The sequence below is a fragment of the Anolis sagrei genome, chromosome 4 (assembly GCF_037176765.1).
Source record: "Anolis sagrei isolate rAnoSag1 chromosome 4, rAnoSag1.mat, whole genome shotgun sequence".
Taxonomy (NCBI): Eukaryota; Metazoa; Chordata; class Lepidosauria; order Squamata; family Dactyloidae; genus Anolis; species Anolis sagrei.
The window spans coordinates 2527194-2546991 of NC_090024.1; the positions used below are offsets into that span (position 1 = coordinate 2527194).

Sequence of the window (19798 nt, forward strand, 5' to 3'; positions counted from 1 at the left end):
CCAGCTCCTTAAGCCGCTCCTCATAGGGCTTGTTCTCCAGACCCTTGATCTGCTCCCTCCTCCCTGTGGCTTCCTCTCACGTATTTATACATGGCTCTCATCATATCTCCTCTCCGCCTTCTCTTCTTCAGGGTAAACATGCCCAGCTCCTTAAGCCGCTCCTCATAGGGCTTGTTCTCCAGACCCTTGATCTGCTCCCTCCTCCCTGTGGCTTCCTCTCACGTATTTATACATGGCTCTCATCATATCTCCTCTCATCCTTCTCTTCTTCAGGCTAAACATGCCCAGCTCCTTAAGCCACTCCTCATAGGGCTTGTTCTCCAGACCCCTGATCAGCTCCCTCCTCCCTGTGGCTTCCTCTCACATATTTATACATGGCTATCATCATATCTCCTCTCAGCCTTCTCTTCTTCAGGCTAAACATGCCCAGCTCCTTAAGCCGCTCCTCATAGGGCTTGTTCTCCAGACCCTTGATCTGCTCCCTCCTCCCTGTGGCTTCCTCTCACTAATTTATACATGGCCCTCATCATATCTCCTCTCAGCCTTCTCTTCTTCAGGCTAAACATGCCCAGCTCCTTAAGCCGCTCCTCATAGGGCTTGTTCTCCAGACCCTTGATCTGCTTCCTCCTCCCTGTGGCTTCCTCTCACATATTGATCCATGGCCCTCATCATATCTCCTCTCCGCCTTCTCTTCTTCAGGCTAAACATGCCCAGCTCCTTAAGCCGCTCCTCATAGGGCTTGTTCTCCAGACCCTTGATCTGCTTCCTCCTCCCTGTGGCTTCCTCTCACGTATTTATACATGGCCCTCATCATATCTCCTCTCCGCCTTCTCTTCTTCAGGCTAAACATGCCCAGCTCCTTAAGCCGCTCCTCATAGGGCTTGTTCTCCAGACCCTTGATCTGCTCCCTCCTCCCTGTGGCTTCCTCTCACATATTTATACATGGCTATCATATCCCCTCTCTCATCCTTCTCTTCTTCAGGGTAAACATGCCCAGCTCCTTAAGCCGCTCCTCATAGGGCTTGTTCTCCAGACCCTTGATCTGCTCCCTCCTCCCTGTGGCTTCCTCTCACATATTGATCCATGGCTCTCATCATATCTCCTCTCAGCCTTCTCTTCTTCTCTTCTCCTTAAGCCACTCCTCATAGGGCTTGTTCTCCAGACTGCTTGATCTGCTTCCTCCTCCCTGTGGCTTCCTCTCACGTATTTATACATGGCCCTCATCATATCTCCTCCGCCTTCTCTTCTTCAGGCTAAACATGCCCAGCTCCTTAAGCCGCTCCTCATAGGGCTTGTTCTCCAGACCCTTGATCATTTTAGTCGCCCTTCTCTGGTTCCGCTCCGCATTGATCTCTCCTCTGGTTCTAGCTCTGCGGTGGAGACCCTGAAAGCCATGCTGATCCAAGGAGGCAGCCAAGAGGTGGTCCGAGCTGTGGCCGAAGAGGGCGGCTGGGAGTGGCTCTGGAGCACCGAGAAGCACCACGACGGGGTGGCCCTTCTGGCCAGGTGAGTTGGGGGGGGGGGGGGGTCAAATTTATTTTGGGGTGGGGGGTCAAATCAATCATTTGGCCGGACCTTGGATTGATGTTCTGGATGCCCCTGAGATATAAAGCTTATCCAAAATAGTTGATCACAGCAACCCCTTTATCAGGCATGCACGTACACAAACATGAATTCATTGCGCCAAATCAAAAATGCCACATCAACTGGTGGATGTAAATAATAATAATAATAATAATAATAATAATAATAATAATAATAATAATTTTTACTTGCGAAAGCTTGTGCTAAAGCATCCCACGGGTCCAGGTAACTTGGTTGCAGTGCATCAAAGATACGAGGGTTGAATGAAAAGTAATGCCTCCACCTTCGTAACTCCTCAACAGATGGCAGTCCTGGTATGCAGCAGGTACTGGCATGTTCAGTAGACTCTTCCTCTACAGTTCCTTTTTGGCAGGAAGCCTGTCCAATTTTGGTGTCAATTTGTTCAGTGGTTTTTTGAGATCTGTTTATTTATTTGTCGTGTCAGAACAACCAGTCTAACAGAACAAAGCAAACAAACAGAAAAATACACAACTTGTGAGTTTGGTAGCTGGTTAAATGTCCTTTGACCAGTATCTGGCCCCTTGGAGTGCTTCCGGTGTTGCTGCAAGAAGGTCCTCCATTGCGCATGTGGCAGGGCTCAGGGTGCATTGCAGCAGGTGGTCAGTGGATTGCTCTTCTCCACACTCGCATGTCAAGGATTCTACTTTGTAGCCCCATTTCTGAAGGTTGGCTCTGCATCTCGTGGTGCCAGAGCACAGTCTGTTCAGCGCCTTCCAAGTCGCCCAGTCCTCTGTGTGCCCAGGGGAGAGACTCTCATTTGGTATCAGCCATTGGTTGAGGTGCTGGGTTTGAGCCTGCCACTTTTGGACTCTCACTTGCTGGGGTGTTCCAGCGAGTGTCTCTGTAGATCTTAGAAAACTATGTCTAGATTTAAGTCGTTGGCGTGCTGGCTGATACCCAAACAGGGGATGAGCTGGAGATGGTCCTTTCACTATTGGCTGCTACTTCCCGGCGGATGTCAGGTGGTGCAATACCGGCTAAGCAGTGTAATTTCTCCAGTGATGTAGGGCGCAGACACCCCGTGATAATGCGGCATGTCTCATTCAGAGCCACATCCACTGTTTTAGCGTGGTGAGATGTGTTCCACACTGGGCATGCATACTCAGCAGCAGAGTAGCACAGCGCAAGGGCGGATGTCTTCACTGTGTCTGGTTGTGATCCCAAGGTTGTGCCAGTCAGCTTTCTTATGATATTGTTTCTAGCACCCACTTTTTGCTTGATGTTCAGGCAGTGCTTCTTGTAGGTCAGAGCACGGTCCAGAGTGACTCCCAGGTATTTGGGTGCGCTGCAATGCTCCAGTGGGATTCCTTCCCAGGTGATCCTCAGAGCTCGGGATGCTTCTCTGTTCTTGAGATGAAAGGCACATGTCTGTGATTTAGATGGATTAGGGATCAGCTGGTTTTCCCTGTAGTAGGCAGTAAGAACACCTAGAGCTTCGGAGAGCTTCTGTTCTACCTTCTCAAAGCTCCCTGCTTGAGCAGTGATGGCACGATCATCAGCATAGATGAAGCTCTCTGTCCCTTCTGGCAGTGGCTGGTCATTTGTGTAGATGTTGACCATGGATGGAGCGAGCACGCTCCCCTGAGGCAGGCCATTCTTCTGTTTCCGCCATCTGCTTCTCTGGCCCTGGAACTCAACAAGAGTTCTGTTAATCCCATAAACGAACATTACATTTTTATTTATATAGATTTATTTATTTAATAAATCTATAATATAATTAATTTATTAATTTATTTATGTAATTTATTTATTTAATAAATCCAGTGGCGCAGTGGGTTAAAGCTCTGTGCCGGCAGGACTGAAGACCGACAGGTTGCAGGTTTGAATCCGGGGAGAGGCGGATGAGCTCCCTCTATCAGCTCCAGCTCCTCATGCGGGGACATGAGAGAAGCCTCCCACAAGGATAATAAAAACATCAATTCATCCAGGCATCCCCTGGGCAACGTCCTTGCAGACAGCCAATTCTCTCACACCAGAAGCGACTTGCAGTTTCTCAAGTCGCTCCTGACACAAAAATATATATATATATATAAAGCCTTTCTATTCCGCCCTTCTCACCCCAACTCAGGGGACTCAGCGCAACATATAAATGGCAAACATTCAATGCTGAAACATATTAGAACATACACATACAAAAGCATTAAAATCACTTATCTTGACGTTAAAATCCTCTAGTTAAAACTGTCTCAACAACCACATCGAATTTGGTTGGCATCCTATGGGTTCCTATTGCTGCCTCATTGCACAATCCCAAAGGCTCAGTCCCACAGTCATGTTTTTATCATCCTTCTAAAGGACAAGAGGGAGGGGACTGTCCTGATCTCATTAGGAAGGGAGTTCCATAGCTGAGGGGCCGCCACTGAGAAGGCTCCGTCTCTCATCGCCACCAAACGTGCCTATGAGAGCAGGGACTCTCCAGAAGATCTTAATCTCCGCAGTAGTTCATAGGGGGAGATGCGTTCGGACAGGTAAATTGGGCATAAATTGGGCTGCAAACATGTGGTACCATCGTACATGATTGTGTAGCAGTCTGGCCAGCTCTGCCATAGAGTGATAGGTGCACATTCAGTCTTGCAGTCCATGAACAAGATGGCGTCATGAGCTATGTGTCTCCGTCTCATTGAGGGAGAGTTGCATACTCTGCTTCCCACTTAGCCCCATGAATCGCAGAGTCTGCGAAGGTCAAGCAGATTAAAGGAAAGGGAGGCACAGTCACTTAGTCACCAGACAATTGGATACGTTTCTGCCAACGATGGCATCATGCACCTGCTGCATGAGCTATGTGTGTCTGTGTCATTGAGGGAGAGTTGCATACTCTGCTTCCCACTTAGTCACCAGACAATTGGATACGTTTCTGCCAACGATGGCATCATGCACCTGCTGCATGAGCTATGTGTGTCTGTGTCATTGAGGGAGAGTTGCATACTCTGCTTCCCACTTAGTCACCAGACAATTGGATACGTTTCTGCCAACGATGGCATCATGCACCTGCTGCATGAGCTATGTGTGTCTGTGTCATTGAGGGAGAGTTGCATACTCTGCTTTCCACTTAGTCACCAGACAATTGGATACGTTTCTGCCAACGATGGCATCATGCACCTGCTGCATGAGCTATGTGTGTCTGTGTCATTGAGGGAGAGTTTCCTACTCTGCTTCCCACTTAATCACCAGACAATTGGATACGTTTCTGCCAACGATGGCATCATGCACCTGCTGCATGAGCTATGTGTGTCTGTGTCATTGAGGGAGAGTTGCATACTCTGCTTTCCACTTAGTCACCAGACAATTGGATACGTTTCTGCCAACGATGGCATCATGCACCTGCTGCATGAGCTATGTGTGTCTGTGTCATTGAGGGAGAGTTTCCTACTCTGCTTCCCACTTAATCACCAGACAATTGGATACGTTTCTGCCAACGATGAACATGTTTTCTTAATATCTCTCTTTGCCCCCAATATGACAGCGCCATAGCAAAGCATGCGGGGCCCAAGCTGCCCTTGATTGTGAAGCACCTCTCCCCGATGCTCAACAGCCTCTACGACAGCCAGCGGCTGACCACCACTGCCTTCTTTGCAGAGGTCAGTTGCAGGGTCTTGTGGGGGTGGTCATGGAGTGGTCAAGCTCAAGGACTGCCCGTAGCCCTGAGATCGTGAACTTGGCTTTGTGAGCCTCTCTTGAGCTCGTTCCTCTCCTCTCTTCCAGCTCCTGGGCAGCAACGTGGTCAATGACCTGGTCCTCTTGGAGTCCATGATGGACAGCATGACCACCCGGCAGAGGGACTCCTGCAACGCCGTCCGCATGCTGGCCCTCCGGGGACTGGGCAACATTGCCTTGGGGGCACCGGAGAAGGTGAGCTCCGCTGGATTGGAAACAGTCCATGCAAAAGGGGTCTTAGTGGTGTGATGTGGTGGTGGAACCATTCCAGGCTGGAGGGAAGCCATAGCCCTCCTTTCTTCTGATTTCATCTGGAATAATGACCCTGTGTCCAGTTCTAGGCAAAGTGTTGGGGTTCAGCCTGCGTGTGAACCTGAACCTGATTCTCTGATTGTATTTCCTGATGCAACTGAACAGGCTACTGAACATGTATTTTTCCCTGATGGTTTGGAAAGTGTTGATTCTGAGGTCAATGGCTTGGAAAGTGAAACTGCACAGCCTGATGAGAATGTTTCAGATTCAGGCGGTGATAGCTCTCCAGAGGAGCTAACACCTGCCTTTTTTAATGAGGATAGAAAAGGACAGATTTGGAGAAACAGGAGTGAATCGCAGAGTCTGCGAAGGTCAAGCAGATTAAAGGAAAGGGAGGCACAGGCTTCAAAGCCTGGAGGCATGTCCCGAAACAGTTTCTTTAGTTTAAAGTGTCTCTCCCCGGGCTGTCTCGTTAGATCAAGCATCGTTTAGACTGAGGCAATACCTTGGCAGATTTCCCATGTCCCATAGCCTGCATTACCAGAGGCTTCTAGTTTCCAAGTACGGTTAGTGAAATGCTAACAGGTTCCAGGTTTTTATAGTGTTGCTTTTGGAATTTTGATCTAGTTCTGAGATATTCCTGACTGCTGAGTTTTCCTGTGGCTTTTTGACTTTGTATTTTCCTCTTATTTTGTAACCATTTTTCTTCAATAAAAAAGGATTGTTTTTTTCCCACAGTCAAGTGTGGTGGATTAATCTTATGGACTCGTTTCCTGATCTGGGTTGCAACACAAAGCAATTCAAGGAGGAGATAGAATCCTAGAATTCTTCTCTGTTTCCCCTTCCTTTCCAACCTGACCAGCTTGGCGGGCGGCCCCTCGGCTGCAATAAAAGGCCGGTGTAGTGAAATTGCTACTCTATGTTAAAGTTTTGGTGTATAGCTCTATGTTTACATATGGCAGATAGGGAAGAATAGGCACAGACAGAGATAGGATTCATTTGCATATGTGAAGCCGATTGGTCATAATGCAGATTAGTGTAGGCCCAGGATTTGAAAAGGCTGCTAGGCCAAAATGACAGTTGTGGAGAGCAGAGCTGAACTTTCCAAAGGGGCGGAGCTAAGGTTCTGAAAGAGGCAGTTAGAGAGTGAGGGAGTTTGAAAATGACAGTTAGGAATCTGTGTGTGAAGAGGAGAGTTGGTTTTTGAGTGCCTGATAGAAATAAGCAGTTATGAAGATGTGTTAAAAGACTTAAAGATGTGTTAGAAGACTTAAAAGATATAGAGAAGCAGTTAGTTAAATAGAGCTCGAGTTTAAAGGAACATAAAGAAGGCTAGTGTTGTCTTAGTTCAGAATATAATTCAGCCAAGAGTGTGTAAAGCAAGTAACATGTTTGTGAATGTGAAACATTGATAGTTTATTCAGAAAAGTTAACCAGGTACATGATACTGACTGTAAGCCTCAAGATTGCAACAAAACACAAATGTAACCACAAGCGTTGGAGCCAGAAGTTATAAATAAACTGCGTTACTTTGTTATAAACAAGAGTGTTTCATTGCCTGTGATATAAAGGTTTAACAGCACACAGAAAGTCCCAGCCAATATAAAAGAAGAAACTGAATCAGTATACGCCAGCAAAGAGGTTTTTAATAAGGAAATAGTCTCTCTTCCTCGCCTCAGCCGGCCTTCTGTTTTCTGCAGGTGCGGAAGCACGGGGCCCAGCTCCTGGCCTCCATGATGAACGGCATGGACGACAAGGAGGACCCGCACCACTCGGTGGCCTTGGAGGCCATGTCCAGCCTCTCCAAGCTGCTGGCCCTCATGGAGGAGAGGGACGTCCGCTCCATGCTGCTCCACGTCGCCATCCGCATACGGCCCTTTTTCGACAGCGTAAGCAGGGAGAGGGAAGCAGATAAGAGTCCAGGTTTCATTTCAGATTTAATTTCAGCAATTTCTTCTGAAACTATAGCTACTTGTGACTACTTTTTCCCCACCTTTTAAGCAGATTCTGGATGGCCATCTGTCGGGAAGGCTTGGATGGTGTCTCCCTGCCTCTTTCCCTGGGCTGCACGAGCTTAGGAACCAATGCATGCCCAAAATCACACACACACATACATATACACACACACACACACACACACACACACACACACCCCTATCAGGCCAGTGAGTGACCACGAATCATGAAAACACTGAAAAACACAGTGGAAGGGGCTTAAAAAGCCAAAAAAGCACAAAGATGCTACAGCGCATGCGCAAAACCACATATATACACATGTACACAAATATATACACACACACACATACAGATACAAAACACATATACACAGACTGTGCCACATCAATGCATGGCAGGGGACAGCTAGTATATGCGTATGTGATATAGCATAGAATCCTAGAAGGAGGACTCTCAAAGACCATCCAGTCCAACCCCCTTCTGCCAGGCAGGAAGACATCATCCAAGCCCTCCCAACAGATAGCCATCCAGCCTCTGCTTGAAAGCCTCCAATGACAGAGAGCCCTCTACTCTCAAAGGCAACACCTTCCTCTGGTGAACAGCTCTGGCCATCAGGAAGCTCTTCCAGAGTGGAATCCCCTTTCCCGCCATCGGAATCCATTGCTCCGTTGTGTCCTTACAAGTTGCAGGGAAAGGGATTCTGGGCTTCACGATTCCTGCTCCCTCTTTTGCCGACTCCTTTCCATGCGTCTGCTTCCTCCGCAGGAGAGGCCTGAGCTGCGCCGCTCGTCGGTGGTCCTCTTTGGGAACCTGACCAAGTTCAGCGCCGGGAGCAGCGAGGACGCCTTCTTCGAGCAGATCCTCAACGGGCTGGTCACGCTTCTCCTCCACCTGCAGGACCCCAAGCCTGAGGTCATCAAGGTGGGCACCCAGACCGCAATTGAGGGGTGGGCCATGGGGAAAGGGGAGGAAAAGACTCACAACTCCATCCCTTCCTTCCTTCCTCCTTGCCAGGCCTGCAAGTTTGCGCTGCGCATGTGCGGCCCCAGCATGGGCTGCCCGGGCCTCTGTGACATGTTCCAGAACCACCTCCATGAGGACCGCGGCCTCCATTACGGAGAGTTCATGAACGACGTCTGCAAGCACCTGGTGAGACGCAGAGAGGGGCACGGAGTTTAGACCGCAGTCATTGAGAGGGAAGGGCCTGGTGAGCATCACCAACCCAAAGGTCCAGATTAAAAACTCACCATAAGCGAAGGCAAAGGACGTAGGCACTCAATGCATTTTGGCCACAATGGATGCAAGTAGGGCTCCTGCCCCAAAGGTACCAGCCTAGAGCACATCTGCTCTGCACAACAGGGTCATCATTCCAGTTTGAGTCCTTCCTCTCTTGTCTCTGCTTGGCTGGAGAAAGGGACTGGGTGGGATCTACGTCGGGATTGGTCCAGAGTGGAGACTGCAGGGAAATGTGGCTTAAGGTCATATTTGGAGGGTGATGCTCGCCTCCATTTCTAAGCCAGAAAGTTGTAGACACTTCCTACGTCATGTGGCCAGCATGACTAAATGGAGCGAAGTTAAGCATGTTAAGCAGCTGAGGAAGAAAAAGGAAGGGACCTGTTAGAAATGGTGGGAGTTGAAGTCCAAAACACTTGGGGGGAAGACCCAAGTTTGCCCATGCCTGGTACAGAAAAGCCCTTTTAGGCTGGATGTCCATCTGTCAAAGCTCTCTTGACACATGGATAGTACTGAATGGCGGAAGGGATCCCATCAGGTCCGCTGGTTTTGTCTTTGTTTGGCCCATGCCTGGTTTAGGGAAATCTTTTCCTCTGCTCCATTGCTCCATTGTGTTTTTAGTCTCAGGAGGAGCAGAAAATGAGCTTGGACTTTTTCCCTCCCCAGTGGGACCTCCTTCCAAATATGTAAACATGGCTCTCATGTCCCCTTCCCTCACCCTTCTCTAAGCTTAGCATCCACAGTTCCCTTGACCAGTTCTCATAGAAGTTCATAGCTTTGACCTATGGACCTTGCTCACCTGTTTTGGATGGAGTGACTTCTGTGTCATTCCCGGTGACCTTTACTGACTGTTCCCTCCCTGTGTTGCAGATGCAGAGCTACCCGGACACGTTGACCCGCCTGGTGGCCACCAACCTCTTCTACTTCAAGAGCAACTGGGCCGACATCCGAGCGGCTGCCCCTATGTTTGTAGGTGAGTCCCCAGGAAACATTGCAGGGTGGGAAGCTCTGGGTGGAATGTTGCCACCTTGGCCACTTTCGATGTCCAACTCCACTTTCCTTTGGACTTGAATGCCCTTCGTGTTCCCTTCCAGGCTTCCTTGTCCTCCACGTCGACCAAGACCACGGCCAGCAGCTGGACCTGGACGAGCTCATTGCAGGTGAGGAGGGAACAGAGGTGGGCGCCAGGACCTTGAGGGCAGTGGGAACCCCCTCTGTCCCACTGGAAATCATCCGGAGGGTCCCTTCAATCTTGACCTAACCTAAGTTGCATGAGACCCCAAGGGCCATCCAGTCCAACCCTTCTTGACCAGCGAAAAGGAGAGAATTTGAGGATGACAAAGGAGTCTCCAGTGGAGATTCATGGCTTCCAGATCATTTTGGTGATCCTTTTCTGGACCCCTTCTATCTTTGTCCATCTGGCAAGAGAGCGTTGTTTGGATAATACTGAATGGCAGGAGGGATCCCATCAGGTCCGCTGGCTTTGTCTTTGTTTGGCCCATGCCTGGTTTAGTGAAATCGAAATCAAATGGGAGAGGGACCCACATAAGGGAATGCCAGTGGGAAGTGGGTTAAACCTGTGAGCTGCTGAACTTGCTGACCAAAAGGTCAGTGGTTTGAATCTGGGGAGTGGGGTGAGCTCCTGCTGTTAGCCCCAGCTTCTGACAACCTAGTCGTTAGAAAACATACAAACTGTGAGTAGATCATAAGGTACCACTTCTGTGGGAAGGTAATGGCACACAATGCAGTCTTGCTGGCCACATGATCTTGGAGTTGTCTACGGACAACACCGGCTCTTTGGCTTAGAAATGGAGACGAGCACCAGAGTCGGACACCACTGAACTGGACACAGGGTTATTATTCCAGGCCTCTCCCCGGTTTGAAATGTCCAGGATCTATATGGGCCAATGCCCTTGCCTTGACATAATATGTACTATATTGTTGGGGGCTTTCATGCCCAGAATCACTGGGTTGCTGTGGATATTTCGGGTTGTATGGCCATGGTCCAGTAGCATTCTCTCCTGATGTTTTGCAGAGCTTCATGAGACTCAAATGTTTTTCAAGCTCAATCTTGACCTAACCTAATTGCAACATCCACATTTGCTTCAAACAGGCAATGAGTCGAATGGGCAATGAGTGGGTGGGCTTTGGGATCAGAGAGGGTCCCCGTGCAGCAGGCGAATATCCCTTCGGAGTTGGGGACACGGTGTCCGGTCAGTCAGTGGCCAGAATGGGGCCATCGCAATGGCAACCCTTGTCTCTTTTTATTGGGATGAGTAGCCATTCCTTTTATTGAGGGAGGGGGGTCTTTCCTCTCCCCCCCCCCCCAAAACAGGGTCCCTGCCACTCCAAAGGCATCACCAGGAACTTTCCTGGCCGGCGGCTGTGTTTTCCTTGTCAGCGGTGACCTCATCGCTTCGACGGCGGCGGCGTGAGCCTCGGAAAATCTCTCTGCTTTCCAGCGGGGCTTAAAAACCACTAAAAAAGGGGAAAGCGATCTTTCCGTTGGCTGGCGCAGGGTCTCGAGGAAGAGGGGCCCGTCTGTGCGCCAGTTATGGGGGGGGGGAGGGGAGACGGGGGGGGGGGGATAGAGTGAAGGAAGGGAAGGAAGGAGGGCTCCGGATGGATGGATAGATGGATGGGGTCACCGCAGCAGCTTCCCGAATTGAGCGGGAGGCAGCCCCCTGCCAAGGACCCCCCCCCCTCTCCCCAGTCCCAGGCATCTGGCCCAGGGCTGATCTGCAGAAAGCAAGCTTGGCCTCGTCGGCACATAAATCAGGGCTCGGCTTCTCCGCTCCGCAGGGATGGAGAGTCTCGGATTTGCAGTGTAAACAGGCTACTGGAAAAATATTATTGTATCTCTGCTGTTCAAGAGGAAGAAGCCCTTCACTCCCCTCCCTCCTTCCTTCCTTCCCTCCAGCTGGTTGGGCTTCAAGAGCCAGGTTCTCTGGCCCTCAGCTGCCCACTGACCCACAATTTGGGGCCCGGCCTGTGTCGGGTGGGGCTGTGGCCCCCAAATGGGAGAGGGACCCACACAAGGGCTCCTTCCAAAGACCCCTCTTCAGGCCAGATGTCCATCTGTCATGAAAACGTTTGGATAGTACAGAATGGCAGAAGGGATCCCATCAGGTCCGCTGGCTTTGTCATTGTTTGGCCCATGCCTGGGTTAGTGAAATCTAAATCAAATGGGAGAGGGACCCACACAAGGGCTCCTTCGAAGGACCCCTCAAAGAGTTAGGGAGCAGAGAGGAGGCATGGCATCATGGAGCTGGAAGGGACCCCCAAGGACCACCTGGTCAAGCCCCCTTCTGCCATACTATCCAAGCCCTCCCAACAGATGAAAAGGAAGGTAACGGTGAGAGTTGAAGTCCAAAACACCTGGAGGCCCAGGCCTGGTACAGGAGGGCCCCTTTAGGCTGGATGTCCATCGATCAAGAGAGCTTTGTTTGGATAGTGCTGACTGGCAGGAGGGATCCCATCAGGTCCGCTTGCTTTGTCTTTGTTTGGCCCATGCCTGGTTTAGTGAAATCTAAATCAAATGGGAGAGGGACCCACACAAGGGCTCCTTCGAAGGACCCCTCGAAGGGTTAGGGAGCAGAGAGGAGGCATAGCATCACGGTGCTGGAAGAGACCCTCAACGGCCACCTTGTCAAGCCCCCTTCTGCCATATTATCTAAGCCCTCCCAACAGATGTAAAGGAAGGTAATGGCGAGAGTTGAAGTTCAAAACACCTGGAGGCCCAGGCCTGGTACAGAAGGGCCCCTTTAGGTTGGATGTCCATCTGTCAAGAGACCTTTGTTTGGATAGTACTGAATGGCAGGAGGGGTCCCATCTGGTCCACTGGCTTTGTCTTTGTTTGGCCCATGCCTGGTTTAATGAAATCTAAATCAAATAGGAGAGGGACCCACACAAGGGCTCCCTCGGAGGGCCCCTCTTCAGGCCTTTTTTGGTCTAGTTATAAGGAGCCCACCGGTGGGCAATGAGTTAAACCCTGAGCTGCTGAACTTGCTGACCAAAAGGCCGGTGGTTCGAATCTGGGGAGTTGGGTGAGCTCCTGCTGTTAACCCTAGCTTCTGCCAACGTAGCAGTTAGAAAACATGCAAATGTAAGTGGATCAATAGGTACCGCTCCAACGGGAAGGTCACAGCACTCCATACAGTCATGCCAGTGGCCACATGACCTTGGAATTGTCTACGGACAACGCCAGCTCTTTGGCTTAGAAATGGAGACGAGCACCAGAGTCCCAGAGTCGGACACCACTGGGCTTAATGTCAAGGGGAAACCTTTAACTTTATGGGGAGCAGAGAGAGGAGGCATAGCATCATGGAGCTGGAAGAGACCCCAAGGGCCATCCAGTCGGGCCCCCTTCTGCCTTACTATCTGCCCTCCCAACAGATGGTCATCCAGATTCTGCTTTAAAAATGCCCAGAGAAGGTACTGAATGGCAGGAGGGATCCCATCAGGTCCGCTGGCTTTGTCTTTGCTTGGCCCATGCCTAGTCAATGAAATCTAAATCCACCAAACACAAACACCTTTGTCCATCAGTAAGTTCTTCTTAAAGTTTAGGTGGAATCTCTCTGCCATTTGGATCCATTTTGCTACATTGCGTCCCAGTGTCTAGAACATCAAAAATCAAGCTTGCCCCTTCCTCCTCAATGGGACCCCATTTCAGATATGTCAACAAGGCCCGTCATCTTGTCCATCTGTCCTCCAAACTCATAGGGATTCATGGCTTCCAGACCTTTGGCCATTTTGGTGGCCCTTCTGTGGTCACCTCCCAACTTGTCCATCTCCAAAATTGCTTGAACCAGTTGAGGTGAGGTCCGACCCAAGTAGAATATGGTGGAGCTGTGCCTTCTTTGGATCTGGACACTATCCTCCCTGTGATGCAACCTATAACTGCCTTGGCCTTTGCAGCTGCTGCATCACTGTGGGCTCATGTTCAGCTTCTGACTCAATCTGGACACTATCCTCCTCTTGATGCAGCCTATAACTGCCTTGGCCTTTGCAGCTGCTGCATCACATTGTGGGCTCATGTTCAGCTTCTGACTCAATCTGGACACTATCCTCTTGATGCAGCCTATAACTGCCTTGGCCTTTGCAGCTGCTGCATCACACTGTGGGCTCGTGTTCAGCTTCTGACTCTCAATCTGGACACTATCCTCCCCTTGATACAGCCTTTAACTGCCTTGGCCTTTGTAGCTGCTGCATCACAATGTGGGCTCATGTTCAGCTTCTGACACCCAAACCACGGCAGCCCATTCACTCTCCCCTTCCTCTTCTTTTCCCCAGCGCTGACCGTTCTGCTGAAGGACCCTGTGGCCGCCGTGCGCATGAAAGCGGCCGAGACGTTGGGCCGCCTGGTCAAGATCGTTTGAGGGAGGGTCGCCTTCCTCTTCCTCCTCCGAGGGACCCAAGCGAGACACGGCTGTGAAGCCTGAAGGGACGGGACCCTCACTTTCCCCCCACGTCTTCCAGAATGACACAATTGCACCTTGACCAACATCCCCATCGCCCAAAGGGAAGGAAGGCCAGTGGCCTGAGGACCCCCTCCACCCCCCATTTTGGTAGTCTTCCAATGCACCTTTGGATGGTGTGGGAGCCCCTCGGCAGAGCAACGGACGCTTATAGGGCTGCTCTCTTCACTCCCGGGAAAGGGTTCCCCCCACAGCCCCACATGCACCCCTTCTTTCTTCTCCTGCCCCTAGGTTGGGAAGGGCGGCCCCTTTGCCCAGACCGCTGCCCATGCCTCGGACACACCACTCTCGTCTTCCTGCTTCTGGGGTCAGGGGCCACCCTCCCACCAATCCCTCCCTCCCTGTGGGGGGCTTTCCTGGGGGTCTTCCAGAGCTTCCATCCTCATTGATCCTCTTCCGGAGGACACTTGTACATACAACTTAGACAACTCATTTTTAATAAAGGATTTGCTTCTCAGGAACCCAACAGTCTCGAGGACTCTTCTTCCCCACGGGGCTGGTGGCGGCTGCTGACCCTTGGCTGCTGCCCTTCCCTGCTTGACCCTGGATCCAGACTGGGTGCCCTTGGAGACCTGCTCTCCCTTGGCATCAGGATCACGTGAAAATGGGAAGGGCAGATCTTCCCTCCAATTTACCTGTCCGAGTGGATTTTCCCCTATGAACCATCAAGGTTGCTAAGATCTTCTGGAGGGACCCTACTCTCGGTCCCACCACCCTTGCAATCGCGTCTGGTGAGGACGAGAGACAGGGCCTCCTCGGTGGTGGCTCCTCACTTGTGGAACTCTCTCCCGATGGAGATTAGATCTGCCCCTTCCCTCCAGTTTACCTGTCTGAGCGGATTCTCCCCTATGAACCATCAAGGTTGCTAAGATCTTCTGGTGGGGCCCTGCTCTCAGTCCCACCTCGGTTGTGGAATTCTCTCCCGATGGAGATCAGATCTGCCCCTTCCCTCCAGTTTACCTGTCCGAGCGGATTCTCCCCTATGAACCATCAAGGTTGCTAAGATCTTCTGGAGGGGCCCTGCTCTCGGTCCCACCTCCTTCGCAATCGCGTCTGGTGGGGACGAGAGACAGGGTCTTCTCGGTGGTGGCCCCTCACTTGTGGAACTCTCTCCCAATGGAGATTAGATCTGCCCCTTCCCTCCAGTTTACCTGTCTGAGCGGATTCTCCCCTATGAACCATCAAGGCTGCGAAGATCATCTGGAGGGGCCCTGCTCTCGGTCCCACCACCCTCGCAATTGTGTCTGGTGGGGACGAGAGACAGGGCCTTCTCGGTGGTGGAACTCTCTCCCGATGGAGATTAGATCTGCCCCTTCCCTCCAGTTTACCTGTCCGAGCAGATTCTCCCCTATGAACTATCAAGGCTGCGAAGATCATCTGGAGGGGCCCTGCTCTCGGTCCCACCACGTTCGCAACCGCGTCTGGTGGGGATGAGAGACAGGGCCGCCTCGGTGGTGGCCCCTCGGTGGTGGAACTCTCTCCCGATGGAGATTAGATCTGCCCCTTCCCTCCAGTTTACCTGTCCGAGCGGATTCTCCCCTATGAACCATCAAGGTTGCTAAGATCTTCTGCAGGGGCCCTGCTCTCGGTCCCACCACCCTCGCAATCGCGTCTGGTGGGGACGAGAGACAGGGCCTTCTCGGTGGTGGCCCCTCGGTTGTGGAACTCTCTCCCGATGAAGATTAGATCTGCCCCTTCCCTCCAGTTTGCCTGTCTGAGCGGATTCTCCCCTATGAACCATCAAGGCTGCTAAGATCTTCTGGAGGGGACCTGCTCTCGGTCCCACCACCTTCGCAATCGCGTCTGGTGGGGACGAGAGACAGGGCCTTCTCGGTGGTGGCCCCTCGGCTCTGGAACTCTCTCCCAATGGAGATTAGATCTGACCCTTCCCTCCTGACCTTCAGAAAGCTAGTGAAATCCTGGCTCTGGGAAAGAGCATTCCCAGAATGATTGGGGAGTTCAGCAATTAGCTAATAGCTACTGACCATGCTGGTGTATTGCGATGAATGTGATTTTATCGTGGCGACTTGGTTTGTGTATTTATTCTGTTGTATTTTAACTTATTTGATGTGATTATGTTTTTAGTTGTATTTGTGTACAGATTTTCTGCTGTTGGCCTGCCTGAATCCCTCTGCAGAGGTTGAGAAGACCGGGGTATAAAAGTTACAAACAAACAAACAAACAAACAAACAAATAATAATGATGACCACCAGTGTGGTCAGTAGTTATTAGGTTATTGTTGAACTCAACCAATTATTCTGGGAATTATCATACACACACACACACACACACACACACACACACGAGATAAAAATAGGAGCACAAACGACTAAACAGTTTTAGACCCAAAATGGACAACAGCAACTGCATTGTCTGTAGCTTTAAGAAGTGTGTGCATGAGGCAGGACACGGCGGGCAAGCATCTGGGTGCGGAGTTGTTTGTCCTGCTCCTAGTTGGAAACTAGGAAAATGGGGTTTATATATCTATGGAATAATGTCCAGGATGGGAGGAAGAACTCTTTGTCTATTTGAGGCTGGAGTGAATGTTACAATTGGCCAGCTTGATTAGCATTCAATGGTCTTGCAGCTTCAAAGCCTGGCTGCTTCCTACCTGGGCGAATCTTTTGTAGGGAGGTGTTAGTTGGCCCTGATTTGTTTCCTGCCTGGAAGGGTGCTTTCTCCCACCCTGGACATCATTCCACAGGTATATAAACCCAATCTTCCTAGTTTCCAACAAACCTCTAATCATCACCTCTCAACAAAAGATTGCTCCAGGCACCGCAAGGCAATCAAATGCTAATCAAGGTGATCAGTTGAAACATCCACACTAGCTCCAGCAGACAAGAGTCCTTTGTCCCACCCTGGTCATTCCACAGATATATAAACCCCTTTTGCCTAGTTCTAACAGACCTCACTATCTCTGAGGATGCTTGCCATAGATTCAGGCGAAACGTCAGGAGAGAATGCCTCTAGAACATGGCCCAGTGATTCTGGCCATGAAAGCCTTCGACAAAACCTCACAATCTCTGAGGATGGCCTACACTACAGCCATAGATGTGGGCAAAATGTCAGGAGAGAATGCTTCTGGAACATGGCCAGGAAGCCTGGAAAACTCGCAGCAACCCATTAACCACTTTGTTTGGTTGTGGTGCTTGTGCCACCTGGATAGAAGAGGAGGGCCAACTCTTGACAGGTCGCTGATAGTTAGCTCATGATGACAATGGAAGTGTGAGTGCCTGATGCAACCAGGAAGCACCAGGGATGATGCCATACCGTATTTGTGATGGGTCTTGGATAAAAGTAGAAAAGCTAACAGGTTGTTGGCTGGAGTTGTTGGAAAGAGAAGAAATCCATGTTGGAGAAATTTCCTGAGAGTAAGAAGAGGAGAGTACGTGGTTTTTGTACAGAGCTCCTTGCATTTCTGCTACTAAATGCAAGATAAAAAGTCTTCCTGATTTGGAATGAAAACTCTGCTGTTTGCCTGTGGATGGATCTACGCTGCCCCGTAACTCAGGATATAAAATCAGATAATCCAGATTATTGGAGCCCCCGGTGGAGCAGTGGGTTAAACCCTTGTGCCGGCAGGACTGAAGACCGACAGTTGCAGGTTTGAATCCGGGGAGAGGCGGATGAGCTCCCTCTACCAGCTCCAGCTCCTCATGCGGGGACATGAGAGAAGCCTCCCACAAGGATGATAAAAACATCAATTCATGGGCAACGTCCTTGCAGATGGCCAATTCTCTCACACCAGAAGCAACTTGCAGTTTCTCAAGTCACTCCTGATACGACAAAAATAATAATAATCCAGATTATAGAACAGAATAACTTTATTGTCATTCTACACTGTACAATGGAATTAAATGCTTTCCCCAGCACACCTCACAAAACTGTTGGAGCATGTAAAAATCAGTAGGCGAGTGTGTTAACTGAAAATATAAAGCACGAAGCTGATTGGTTGGGCCACACTCAAGAAACTAGTTGAGCCTGGGAATTTGGGCAACAGTTACATACATATTTAGGCTTTAGCTGTGCAGGAGTTTACAGAGACAGTTTTGCTTCTGGGCTGCTGGAAGAAGGTCTCTCATATGGACATTTAAGGACCGTTAACGTGGTCAAGCGTGAACTAAGCATGATTTTCATTTCGTCACAAAAACAACACACCCATCCGTTCACACTCCCACCAATGCCACATCAAAGCGAAACCACGGCATTCAATACAGCCCCAGCTCTAGGATAGAAGCTGTCTCTTGGACTGTTTGTCCTCACCTTTGTCACCCTGCTTTGAACTGGATCGTATGAGTCCACACCACCATATAATCCAGTTCAAAGCAGATAATCTGGATTTTATATGATAGTGTAGACAGGGCAGGTGAGTGTTGTTCTACCTGGTACCTGCAGGCTACTTCAGAGACTTGGCTCCAGCTGGCGAAACACGTGTTGGCATCGCCCTCCTCACGAAGCAATAATGCATGGTATACGTTTTAGTGAATGCACACGTATGTTGTGGCTCAGCAGGAGGGTGCTGGATTTTTCACTGAGTCTATCTGTGATTAGGTTGAAACTCAGACAGAAAGGCAAGCCGTCGATCAAAGAGAAGTAAGAAAAGGCTTTTGGGAGTGCGTTTCGCTTGAGAATCAGCCTTCACGGCCTTCAGAGGATGGAGAGTTTTCCCAGGAGGTGAGATTAGGTCTCAGAACAGAGAGAGCCATGGAAAGACCCCGTGCGGATGAAGGCCGGGATCCTTTAATTGCAAAACGAGTTCTGCAAGGTCAAAAGACTGCTACCTGGCCCTCTGGAAAACAGAGAAGTCCACTGGCCTCACTGCCCTCCTCGGGAGGAGACCCACAGCTGGAGCCGGGCTACGTGAAGAGGCGGATGGTGGCGTCGGCGCCGGCGGAGAAGAGCCAGGGCTGGCTGGGGTGGAAGAGGACGTCCAGGACCCCCAAGTCGTGGGCCAGAGCGTGGCCCTTCAGCACCTTCACCGGCACAATCAGTGGGTTCTGGAGCAGGTCGCTGGAAAGGGGGAAAAAGGAAGTCATCGAATCATAGCATCTAAGAGTTGGAAGAGACCTCATGGGCCATCATCCAGTCCAACCCCATTCTGCCAAAAAGCAGGAACAACAACAACAACGATGATGATGCATTGTTGTAGGTTTTTTCAGGCTATATGGCCATGTTCTAGGGACATCTAATCACCTCTCAACAAAAGATTAATCCAGGCACTGCCAGGCTATCAAATGCTAATCAAGGTGGTCAGTTGAAACATTCACACCTAGCTCCAGCAGACAAGAGTCCTTTGCCCCACCCTGGTCTTTCCACAGATGTATAAACCCTTTTTCCTAGTTCCAACAGACCTCACTACCTCTGAGGATGCTTGCCATAGATGCAGGCGAAACGTCAGGAGAGAATGCCTCTAGACCATGGCCAGTGATTCCAGCCATGAAAGCCTTCGACAATACAATGATGATGATGTATTGTCGAAGGATTTCATGGCTGTAATGACTGGGTTGTTATAGGTTTTTTGGGCTTTTTCCTAGTTCCAACAGACCTCACAACCTCTGAGGATGCTTGCCATAGATGCAGGCAAAACATCAGGAGAAAATGCTTCTAGAACGTGGCCA

The 19798-nt window shown here is 50.3% G+C and overlaps 2 protein-coding genes across 5 annotated transcripts in view; one reads left to right on the forward strand and one right to left on the reverse strand.

Moving 5' to 3' along the window:
- The window catches only part of MROH1 (maestro heat like repeat family member 1), a 127909-nt gene extending 113271 nt beyond the window's left edge, over positions 1–14638 (forward strand). For all 4 annotated transcript variants that reach the window (XM_067467207.1, XM_067467206.1, XM_067467209.1 and 1 more), the window contains 9 exons: positions 1369–1506; positions 5069–5183; positions 5308–5454; positions 7212–7400; positions 8233–8388; positions 8482–8616; positions 9571–9673; positions 9795–9860; positions 13993–14638. In XM_067467207.1, coding sequence (XP_067323308.1) covers positions 1369–1506; positions 5069–5183; positions 5308–5454; positions 7212–7400; positions 8233–8388; positions 8482–8616; positions 9571–9673; positions 9795–9860; positions 13993–14078 — 1135 coding nt within the window. In that variant the 3' untranslated portion in view covers positions 14079–14638. The remainder of the gene's footprint in view (positions 1–1368; positions 1507–5068; positions 5184–5307; positions 5455–7211; positions 7401–8232; positions 8389–8481; positions 8617–9570; positions 9674–9794; positions 9861–13992) is intronic.
- A 3348-nt stretch (positions 14639–17986) lies between these two features.
- The window catches only part of BOP1 (BOP1 ribosomal biogenesis factor), a 164775-nt gene continuing 162963 nt past the window's right edge, over positions 17987–19798 (reverse strand). Inside the window, exon 16 of the mRNA XM_067467210.1 lies at positions 17987–19190. Coding sequence (XP_067323311.1) covers positions 19037–19190 — 154 coding nt within the window. The 3' untranslated portion in view covers positions 17987–19036. The remainder of the gene's footprint in view (positions 19191–19798) is intronic.